Source organism: Anas platyrhynchos, chromosome 4 (genome assembly GCF_047663525.1).
Source record: "Anas platyrhynchos isolate ZD024472 breed Pekin duck chromosome 4, IASCAAS_PekinDuck_T2T, whole genome shotgun sequence".
Classification (NCBI taxonomy): domain Eukaryota; kingdom Metazoa; phylum Chordata; class Aves; order Anseriformes; family Anatidae; genus Anas; species Anas platyrhynchos.
The window spans coordinates 26,921,159-26,933,052 of NC_092590.1; the positions used below are offsets into that span (position 1 = coordinate 26,921,159).

General features: G+C 39.9%; 1 protein-coding gene across 2 annotated transcripts in view; it reads right to left on the reverse strand.

The window, feature by feature from the left end:
* Window positions 1-11,894, reverse strand: part of SPCS3 (signal peptidase complex subunit 3) — a 37,312-nt gene that overhangs the window by 6,105 nt on the left and 19,313 nt on the right. Inside the window, exon 2 of one of the 2 annotated variants that reach the window (XM_072037286.1) lies at window positions 3,615-3,767. In XM_072037286.1, the coding sequence (XP_071893387.1) occupies window positions 3,615-3,767 (153 nt within the window). Of the gene's footprint in view, window positions 1-1,292; window positions 1,679-3,614; window positions 3,768-11,894 lie in introns of those variants that run through there. The other variant, XM_072037287.1, reaches the window with a different exon arrangement.

Below are 11,894 nucleotides of genomic sequence, written 5' to 3' on the forward strand. Positions count from 1 at the left end.
AGACTTGGTAGGCATTTCCAACCCTTTGCAAAAATCAACACCTTTGTAAGTATTAAGCCTTAAACTGTGAGCCTGCAGAACTTTTTATTAGTTTAAGAAAAAACAGCTAAGGTGTAATGCCTCTTATTCTCATTAATATCAGATCTGTGCATCACTGAAAGGACTGGCAATATAAATTTCATCCAGATTAGGCATTAGTATGCTACCTCACATCTGTCAAGCTCACCAGAACACTATAAGTCTTTTCTTATGCCAGTTTTATGGTGTTTGCAACCCTCAACCCACTAGAAGTATGGGTTTGCTTCCTTGAGGTATTAAGCCAATCCAAAAGGTGACTGCAGTTCCCACTCTTTAATTGGGTTCATCTTGCCTTTCAAAGGCTGCTGCCAGCCATTCACTCCTGCCACTTCCCTTGGGGTGGCTCTAAACCTCCATCAGCTGTTTTAACTCACTGACCAAAACCGGTAAGAAAACAAACCTACATTTTGACTCAATAGGGAGTTAGAGCAGCTCAGAAAGGTGTCCAGCGTGCCCTATTCTCATGTTCCATCTGGTATGGGACCATGCCACCAGAAGGCCAAGTTGAGGCCTTCAGGTTTTGTTGGCGGGAGCTCAACCACTTGTGAAACTACAGCCCCACGCTTAACTTGATGCAAGCTTCCTGTGACAAAGTTTCCTTTGAAAAAAAATATGAAAAAGACAGTTCCGCTGGGCAAGGCGCTTTCGGTGCGGTGTTACATATTCCACACCTGGTAGGTTTCACAGGAAGACAAGCCACCCGAGTCAGCCTGCTGCTCCACAACTCGCCCACACCCCATAAAAAAAGGGACAATACGTTACTAAAAGGAGCATCTGCGGGAACTAGTAATTTACACTGTATCCATATGTATGTTAATTCCGGTGCAGTCGAGTCCCCGCAGCCCACACAGCCTCCCTGCCATGCCCCCTGCCCCCTGTGTAAGCCACGGCCCTGCCTCAGGGCACCCGCGGGCTGCCGGTGGGCCCCTCGGCGCAGCGCGCCCCGGGCCCCGCCCGCCACTCGGGGCCCCGGCCCGCCGCGAGCTCCACCCGGGACGGGAGGCGGCGGACGCCGTCGTGGGGCTCCCTCATTGGCCGCGGCAGGGGGCAGCGGGCAGGAAGCGGGGCTGCTCCGGCAGCCGGGCGTTAACGGCGAGGGGCAGAGGGGCGCGAGCAGGCCCCGCAGCCCGCCGTTACCCCCCCCGGCCGTTACCGCGCCCCGGCCTGTAACCCCCTCCCCCCGCCGTTAGCGGCCCCTCGCCCCCCGCACTCACAGCGTGACCCGGGAGATGGCGATGCTGACGGGCACGCTGCGCTCCTTGAAGGCGGTGGTGATGAAGCAGCCGAAGGTGAGCGCCGCCATCACGCTCAGCGAGAAGGCGAAGAGCGAGTTGGCCCGGGACAGCACCGTGTTCATCTCCCCGCTCGGCTCGGCTCGGCCCGCCGGGCTCCAGCCGCTGCTCGGGCGCGGGGTGTGAGCGGGGCGGGGGGGTGGGGTGGGGTGAGGGGCTGCTCCGCCGGCCTGGGACGAGGCGGGCGGCGGCGGCGACGCCTTGCCTTGGGCCGCGGAGGAAGGGGCGCGCGGCCGGCACGGAGAGGCGCGGCCCCGCCGAGAGCACGCCCCCCCCGCCGGCCGGCACCGCCCCGCCCCGCGCCTCGCCCCGCCCCGCCGCGCCCGCGCGCCTGCGCGCGCGCCCGCGGCGGGAATGACGGCGCGCGCAGCCGCTGGGCTCTGTCACAGCCGGGTCCCCGCAGGGCTCCGGCGTTTTATTTTAAGGCAATTTTGTTTTAATAAAGTGGAAATAACACGAAGCGAAGCTTGATTTTTTTTTTTCACTTGCTCTCTATCTTACTAAATTTGGCACTCCACCTTGCCGTTCGTTACACTGTTTCCTACAGTATTCCCATTGCTTTCCACCTGGTCGCACACGTATTAGTATATCGACCCTCTTACCGTTAGAATTTTTTCTCTTCACCAAAGGGCTCAGTGGTCCCACACATTAGCCTTCCACCCTGCTCTTGTGAGTGGGTTGACATTTCGCTGTGAAATGTTTAGCATCTGTGCTAGCAACGCTGCGCTTATGTAGTGGGGTGGCTTCTGGCTCATCGTCCCAGGCCCCTCCTGGGTTCCCAGTCCTGTGCTATGGACCTGCGAGGTTATGAGTCTGAGAACTGGGGAGACGGAGGGTGTCGTCCAGGCGACATCATTTTCTCTCCCTTTCCTTCTAGTTTTGTACTGTAAGCCTAGGTGAGAAATGCTTTTGTCTTTTGGGGAGCCTGTACAACAGCATCTGTGTATTTAACTGTATGTAGACCAGGCTTGATTCACACACATTCCCCAGGGTGGACAACAGGTGTCAGCAGTGGTTCACTTCTATTTCACTTCCCACACTGCAAGTCCAGGACTATCAATGCAAGGAGTAGGCACGGGAGCTACGATACAGGGGTCTAAAAAGGCCTCATGGTACCTAACGACACGGTGGGAAGAAGGTATGGGCTGCCAGGCCATTCTGAAATAGGTATATTTTATGGTGCTGTTTCTTTCCCTCCCCTATAACTGGCCATGAGTCAGGTTTGAGATCCAAGAAGAAAGAAAATCTTTGCAGATAAAAGTAGGGGATAAAAGGAAAAAAAAAAAAAAAAAGATAGTACTAATGCTGTGTGTTTCTACCCAGCTGAAATACTTGTTGCATATCTCTGTTTAGCGCTATTATTAACTTTAGGATGTGAACGTATCTGTGAGGACGTGCTGTTGGTTTCTGTGTGTCCCATGCATTTGCCATACTGAAATCAGTTGCAGGCCTAAACAGGATGGGCTCTTTAGCAGTGTGCTGATGATAAACTCTTTGCTGGTTTGCAGTTCTGTGTCTTTCTCACATACCAGAAGAGCTCACGGAACACAGAGACTTGCTTGTGTAAAGGTTTTTTAACTCATTATAGTTTTATGTTTTGATTTGCTATTCAAAACATAAGGTTGGGAGGTAAAGGTTTTTATCTATGGTCTAAAATGAAGTGTTACTGAAACCTTGGATAACTGTTACTGGAAAGTGGTACTTTCCACCAGGGTATTTGAAGACATAGAAGCAAAAAGGAAATTCTTACTGCAAACTGGGAAAACTAAACATTTCAGAAGTAGCATAATCTCTGCTACAATTGAAAACACAGTTCCAAATATAAACACTGTTCTTTTCTTATACCTACATACAAAGGGATTGATTGTCTTTGCTCTTGTTTCTAGTTCTTATAGTTGCAATATAGAGTTTTTCATTACAGAATCACACAGAATCTGTTAGGTGGGAAGAGACTTCCAAGATCACCTAGTCCAACCTCTGACCTAACACTAACCAGTCCTCCGCTAAACAATATCACTAAGCTCTACATCTAAACGTCTTTTAAAGACCTCCAGGGGCGGTGACTCAACCACTTCTCTGGGCAGCCCATTCCAATATTTAACAACCCTTTTGGTAAACAAGTTTTTCCTAATATCCAACGTAAACCTCCCCTGGCGTAACTTTAGCCCATTCCCCCTTGTCCTACCATTAGGCACGTGGGAGAATAGACCAATCCCCACCTCACCACCACCTCCTTTAAAGTACCTGTAGAGAGTGATAAGGTTGCCTCTGAGCCTCCTCTTCTCCAGGCTAAACAACCCCAGCTTCCTCAGCTGCTCCTCATAGGACTTGTTCTCCAGTCTCCTCACCAGCTTCGTTGCCCTTCTCTGGACACACTCCAGCGCCTTGATATCCTTCCTGTAGTGAGAATAGATATTCGATATTAGAGAAATCTGTTGTTGCAGAAAACTTAGGCAATTGAGGCGGAAACTGTAGGAGTAAATTAGTAAAATTTCTAAAGCATTGGTCAAGTAACCAAAGCAAGTTGAAATCAAAAGATCTAGCCAAACTCATGTAAGCTCCGTGTTCTTATGACAAATAAATATGGCTGTTGCTTATGTTGTTTTGAATGTATTTTAAGAGAACCTTTAACTAAATGTCACTTATAAGCACAGTATGCAGGGGAAGACAAATCGTGTTGCTTATGCAAGGACCAATGTATTACTCTTTCAGAACAAAGAAGCCATCTGTAGCTTTTCTGTGACTGAAATCTTGCAAAATCGAAAGAGGAGAAAAGTTTTGGAAGAATGAAGGCAGGTGTTAAGGAAGAAGAGAAGAGGTTTATTCATAATAGCTCTTTGCTTGTAAGTTAAAAATTGTTCTGTGAAAAATATGAAATCCATTCATTTTGTAAAGAATAGTGGCATAATATTAGTATCAGAAATTAGTATCAGCTACATAAGCTGTGCAAGTCTGAATGGATCAAGTACCACAATTACTAAAACAAATGTATACAATCTTGGAGAGAAGGAAATGTTTGGGAGACCATTTCCAAGATGTAATGCTGTAAGGTGGCTAGTATATCTGAGCACTGTACTAAGTTCCTGACCAGCAAAGCAACTAAGTCTTGGCGGTGCTCAGGCTGTTCTTGTTTCAAGAAATTTCTCAATTTTTCATTACAAAATAAATGAATAAAATTCAGAGAGGGGATTGGGAGCAGATCTGAAGCTTAGAACTCTCACTTGTTCATCCCTTCCCCAGAATTTTTTCCACTTTGGAATTGTGTTCTTATGTACTCTTTGATGTATTAATCACGCGCTCTTTTTGCGTAGCATCAGCACTTCTAGAGGATTGATCCCAGTCAGCAGCTCAAGATGGTAGTCTTCTGAGAGAGAGCGGTATGCAGATAAAGATTAAAATAAATGTCATCAGATATTAGAGTAAATGTGGCCATGAGCAGCAGCCTGTGGAATTTTCATCCCTGTTGCAAAAGTCCCCTTTCAGTTAGCACCTCTTCTGACTGGGCCATTTTTACAACTGATGTGGGAAGACTGTGACTAACAGAGTAGTCTTTCTGGACTGCATCAAAGGGTTTTTGTTTCTAATCTTCTTCTCACCTCTATTTTTTTCTTTATGGATCTACAAAGTATGGAGAATTCCGGGGTAGCCAAACAAAAATTTTCACTTGCACCTACATTACTGTTGCTAGTGCTTCAGCAAGAAAATATCAGGTAATTTAAAATTTCTGATTTCAGAATGAACTTGATGTTTTATAACAGTGTCTCATTCAGTTGCACAGGGAGATGGGACCAGATATTCTTGTCTCCATAACCAACCAAGTATGTTTTGGCACCCACCACAGTTCATTTTTGGCTACTAGCAGACTTGCTAGTGCCCATTCCATGACGTATGCAGCCATGTAAGGTAAAGACCTCTCATGCATCACTGGTTTAGCTGAAGCTTTCACTCTTCAGTGTGCTTTGCATTCTGTGGCAAGAAGCATGTGTGCTACTGATCCACCTCACACTAGTTTGACCTCATTCCCTAAGTCAGTTACAAGTTCTTCATCACCAAGTATTTTTATATCTCCTGTAAAAGCACCAAGCAGAGATTGTCATGCCTCAGCTTGCGGAAAAGAATGTTTTGATAGCTCTGTCATGATGATATCATTTAACTGATACCAATTTTAGTGGATGGAAAAACCTTTCTGATATTAATACTAGCCATGGGAGTCAGCGTATAGTGACCCTGGACATATGCTCGTAGTATCATCTCAGCCCTACCAAGTTATGAAATTGACTTAATAGTTTCCTTTTATTAATACCATTCATAGGCACCCGAAATATACTTTACTCAAAAAGGAGACAAATGAAACCACTTTTATTTAGTCTAGAAGAAAACTCGTTAAAACAAAAATTAAGAAAGTGGGTATGAAGTTAAAAGAAATTGATGATTTCACTTTTTTAGAAGCCACTTATAATAAAGAAAAAAAAAAAAAAACAGTTAAAAGGTGAATGAAAAAAATAAAAGACCCTAGTGTAGAATAAAATTTAATAATTATGAAAGGATTTCAAGTTGGTGACAAAAAACATTCACAACTCAGATATATCATCTCAAGCAAACTTTTCACTTTGGAGTAATCTACAATCATCTCATCTGGATGACGTAGTTTGAGGGTCTCACACATAAATAATTAATGATTTTCTATAAATCCCAAATAGTTTAGTAAGTCCAGAAAGTATTAATTCAAACAGCTGAGGTCTGTCTAGGCCTCAAGACAGCAGAGAGGCTTTAGTTACAGTTGCAAGACTGGTCTTTTGAGATCAATCAGTTGAAACAAAATTTCTGTCAACCCTATTTTTTAGATATATACTAACTCTATGTGTAATAAAAACAAATCATGGCCGTTCTAGTATTTGAATGTGTCTGACTTGTTTATTGTTAAATAGACAGCTATTTAATAAGAATGTAACATTGTGCAGTTTAATGAAAAGATTAACTGTAAAAACTGAAAAATGTCATATTCAACCACATTTAGATTAATAGAAGGTGCTTGCACTGCCTACTAGAGAAATAGCAAAATTAGGTCTGTCAGAGTGGTTCAAAATATCAAACACATATTAGCTGTAGTACCTCATACCTAAGGAAGTGGTCAAATTAGTTGCAGAAGAAGCAAGCTGTGAAGTTATATAGATATGGTTGGTAGCGAAAACATTTGTAACGAAAACATTAACTGGAGGTTACAATCTCTGTAGCCAAATGGGTGGTGACGTGTTTTTCACTGTGATGTCCAGTAAGTTAGTTTAATGAGCAGGTAAAATTAAATTGCCACATTTTGAACTGGAGTGGCTAAATATCAATACAAATTCCTTCCTGTTGATTTCCAGGAATGGGCAGCTGGAGATGGTAACTTTTTAGCAAGACTCTCCCCCCAGAGGTTTAGAATTTATCTGTCAACAATCTGTGTGCGCCTGCCATCTGACATGTTTCTGGTTTTAGTAATGTCTCCAAGTATGCACACGACTTCTCTTGGAATCTTCTGCTACAGAACTCTTAACAATTGGGTTGTGGTAGCTGCCTCAACAGGACTGAAATAAATATTGTAGGACAAACTTAAAATGTTTCTTAGCAGAACTCAGATTGAATTTACTTGTAAGCAGGTCAGTTATATCTGCTTCACTTCTGTAGTGCAGATATAGACTTTACTGTCAGCAATTAGATGGAGCGTTTAAGCAGATCAAGCATGCTCATACGATGATGTTGCTGATAGCAGGGATTGTTTGATACTAGACTTGTAGTTGAAGTGGAATCTATCACCATTGTGACAAGCAGCTATCCAGTGGGTGTATAACAAAGTGATACAGCTTTAAAACTTCTATGTATTCTTTCAAAGAACCGAGACAGTTGGAAAACTGGAATTTCATAATCACTTTTTTGTGATTTTAAATATATGTGATACAGAGAAAATCTGGAATGTTGAGAGATAGATACCAATTTATATTTAAATCCTTGAGAAGTAATTCAATTCTCAGGAAATGAAGATATGTAAGTCTGTATGTCAGAACTATTTTCCAAAGACAGGAGTAGTATTTTAACCAGGCAAAGACACCAGGAAAGACAAAACACCTGAATAAAATCAATTTAAATTCATTAAAAGTTATCAACAGATTAAGGAAATTTTCATGATGTTACAAAGGCAAGGTTGCATCATTCATGTGGTTCAATACTGGAAGAGCTTGATTTATATAGAACTTAAACTGTATCAGAGCACTAGTTTTAAAACAGTGGAGGAAAGAAAAAGTATGATTGTATCCACCCGAAGGCATGAATCTGGACTTTCTTTAGCAGTTTGAGAGCCAGTAAAAATAATGTTCTACAGCAAAATAAGTAGAGAAACTACATATCTAATAAAGCTTGGGACATTTTTTTTTTTTTATTTTTTTTTTTTTTGTGCATTCAAGGCTTTTAAATGATCTGATATGTTTCATAGTCTTATGAGAGAAGAAAAATGATATCTAAATACATAGCCCTCTAGTGGAGTATGTGTCAGACATCAAAGCATGACTGCTGAGGGAAGGGTTTTATGCTTATCCTGATTTTCCCCTTTTGCAACACATAAGATATCACTGCATGGCATTATCTGGACAAGCAGGAGACTAGAGTAACTTATAAAAACTGCAAAAGTCTGAGAGAAACATAGCTCTGGATATCAATTACAACTTCACATTGCACTCTGGGTATCAATTACAACTTCACATTGCATTGTTTGTGTAGATTCTGGATAGATGTGGTATTAAGGTACATCAGGATGAAAACAAGCTGTAAAAAGGAGATGTAGGCCTTTAATTTATTTATTTTAGTGTTGCTTCAATTGGCAATACAACTCTAAGGCTTTTGTGTGGACAATCTAGCCTTGTCATGTGGTTTGAATAATTTTTAAAGATAGCAACAAGATGCAGAGAAAAAGCATTGGATCTGAGTCAAACTGACTTCAGACCAAAGTTTGTGTTCTCTCACTTTTCTTCTTTTCATTCCCCCAAACTAGAAACACTAAATCTGTAGGTCCACTACCTCTTCTCTTCATATTTTACAAAGCTTGTACTACAGAGCTTCAATTCCTGTTTGGAAGAGGACCCAGTAGCTGTTTCATGCCCTCCAATCACTCCAGTTTGTGAACTCCCTCTAGCTATCAGATAATGGCGATTTTTTGTTTTGTTTTGTTTTTCTGTGCTTAAGCTTGGATGTGTAATATTATTACTAATTATTATGGATGTTCCTGAAAAGAACATTTCATATTTTTAAAGGTTTCATTGTATGTGTGTCATTTTTTGCTTTACCTTCAATGTCAACATTTTGCATGACAACACACATGATCAAATGCCTTTTAAAAATAGTTGCTCTATGTCTAAATTTAGTTCAATTGCTTCGAACAGGAAATTACAGGAAAGTAATGCTTCAGAATATATATTCAGGAGGAAACAACAACATTCAACAGCTTTAGATGAGTCAAATAAAATTTTTTAGCATTGAGGATTAACATTTCATGCATCTATTAAAATACAAGTCAGCAGGTCACTAAAGCAGGTAGTATTTCTTACCGAATTAGACACTGTTTAGTAGCTCTAGCTTCTCGGCATTTTTGAGTCTTTCATCAACGGTCACATCAAAAACTTAGTAAAAGAACTAGTGACTTCTTTCTAATTTTATTTTGAACTAAGTTTTGAGGTTGTTGTTTTTGAAGTTTTTACTGGTGGGTTATATATACTGTATAAAATAATGCAATCTTCAAAGCATCTAAGTGTTTTCCATTCCTCTCCTTGGCATCCTATTTCATTAAATTATATTTTGTTATATTTGGTATAAACCAAAAGTTTCAAAACCAGTATGACTATCTGGTATATTCTTAGTTGGAGCTCTTATATATGTGTATAGAGAGAGAAAGACATGCAGGCAGAGTGTCATACAAGTAACTCCTTATGCTGTATTGCGTATTTCATCTTAAAAAAAATAAATAAATAAAAATATTTGCTTTCAGATATTTAGATGCATTTCAAAAATACTGAAGTCTGTTAATAATTTGTTTATAATTACACTTCTACAGCATACATTAATCTAACTTAAAGATACTGCTTTAAAAGATTTAATGAGAAGTGTATTTTCCAGAAGTAAATACACAGGATATGCTATTAAGAAATTGTATTCCTAAGCATTTATTGTGTCTTTGGTATTTAAAGATGCCTTCAAAAACTAAATATTACATCAGTTATTTTTCTTAACTTACTGAAAATCAAGCACACCACTCTTCTAAGTATTGAGAATTCCCAAAATAATGCAGAGTTCATTATTGTGGTTATGTAATGAATTGTAGAAAACAGAGCATACATTTTTCCTAAAAGTTACTTGCTTGGATTATGGGTAAATTGCATTAAATTTCCTCAACACTTTAAATTATCATATGCTGTTGCTGGAATGTTTTCTTTCTGCTTTTGGCCACTACTCAGTAACATATTAAAGGGCAGGCTACTTTGTCTGGCATTGTCTGGCATTCTATTAATCTCAGGACTACAGCTTGACATTAACCACTTTCACTGCCATTATAAATGGCAATACTTCTAACTTTAATAGTCAGAAGTATGTTCTTTAGAAATGATAACACAGCAAGCTACATTAAAAAGAAATATAAGATCATGAAGTCCAGCATCTGAAAGATTTTAGATGGTTTTAAAATTAAAATGCTAGTTAAATGCTAGAAAACAGGAAAGTATACAGGATAAATGATTACATTATACTTGTTTTATTTGCTGAGAATATGCTAGCATGCCAAGCAAGGAAGATCCTTGTCTGTGATGGCTCTTAAACAAAACAAAAATTTTAATACTGTTTGTTTGCAGTGTAATTTGGTCCCATTTCCTTGTCTGCTGTGATAAACCCATAAATGTTAGAACAATTTTACACATCCCTTATGTAATCATGAAATCAGTGATCATTCAGTAGTATTTCATTCTATTTAGGTTTGTTATCCAAATTTTGTATTAAAAGAAAAATTAAGTACCTAATTAGCTTTAGTATTGCTTTCACTGTAATATTTGAGTGTTTTGTTTACAGCAATGAAGTAACCTTCAGAATCCTGCTACTAAGTAGTCATACGAAACCCATTTTCCAAGTGAGGAAGTGAGGCACTGAGAAATTTCATTTTCAAGTGTCAAAATTATACACTAAATATGAACGTCCAGATTAAATCACTTCTGTTTTCAAATGCTTTTATATTTTTATAACGTATATTTGTTGCATATTGATGATGCGTTTCTATTTTGAAGCTATCTGTATTCTGCACTGCTGCAGATCAGACTCCAATTGCTCCAAATTGCCATGCAAGAGAACATTTACAGGCCATTTTTCTCTGCTCTCACATAGCATCATAGTGATTATTAATTCCTTACTTGTGCTTCTACTTTCTGATTTCTGTTCCAACATCCATAGCTTTCCATTCCTGTTCACACAGTCTGCATCGGCTTGTTCTCAGCTATTTTGTGTTCAAGTCTCAGTATTCACATTGTTGATTCCTTCAAAATGCCACATGAATGTTAACATCTGAACTGTTGTTCTGTTTTCATGACTGCATGCCTGGAAGCATGAGTTTGCCAACAAGCTATAAATGGCAATATCTGGTGAGCTTTAGAAGCCTTAGACTAGGGTAAACTCAGTTGTTCTCTGCAGTTGCAGTGTCTCCAGTAAAGCTTGAAATATGAGAGAGTTATAGAGAAAGTAGAAGTATTATTAGGAGAGTAATTTTGCAAGCTTCTTTTTATGTGTGAACTGAAATTCTCAAGACTTATTATTACTTTTGTCAGTATATAGTTTACTGCCATGGAAGGAAATTTATGAGAGGACGGAAGATAAGCTTTGATACAGGACTAATTCTCCTGCTCGATTTTTGTGCTGTTTCTAAAAGCAGAAGATGTACAGATCAATGGGGATTTTTTGAAAGGTCAGTTACTAAATATTACGTGAATCTGCAACCTTAGTTTTGAAAAGGCTCTTACTGTTTTTGTTGACGCTTTACAGAAAGATTCAACCTGAAGAAGACACCTAAGAAATTTCTCTGTTCAGTGATTTGTCTACAGCAGTTGTAAGAAGTAGGAAACACTATTGTTAGGGGAAGATTAACTCTGAGTGCTGCTGTTAACTCCATCTCTTATTTATAGTAATTGCTATTTGGATTTTCACCTCTACGAAGAAAGGCTGCTTTGTTAATTAATGAAACATGGGAGAAGTCCAGATGAGAAAGAACATTTACTGGATGACACAATTTGCAATCAGGTAAAGCAAACAAACAAACAAACAAACAAAAACAAAAAACACTGTAAAGAAAATAAACGTTTCCTATGAGATAATTGCTTCTTCCTTATTCTGTATGGTAAATTTGCAAAAACAAGTACTTCAAGTGGCTTGGGACTTCTGATTGAGTTAGGCTCAGTAATACACATAGAAATATGGAAGTCTGAAATTCCAATACTGGGTATGTTACTAAGGAAAATACCATTT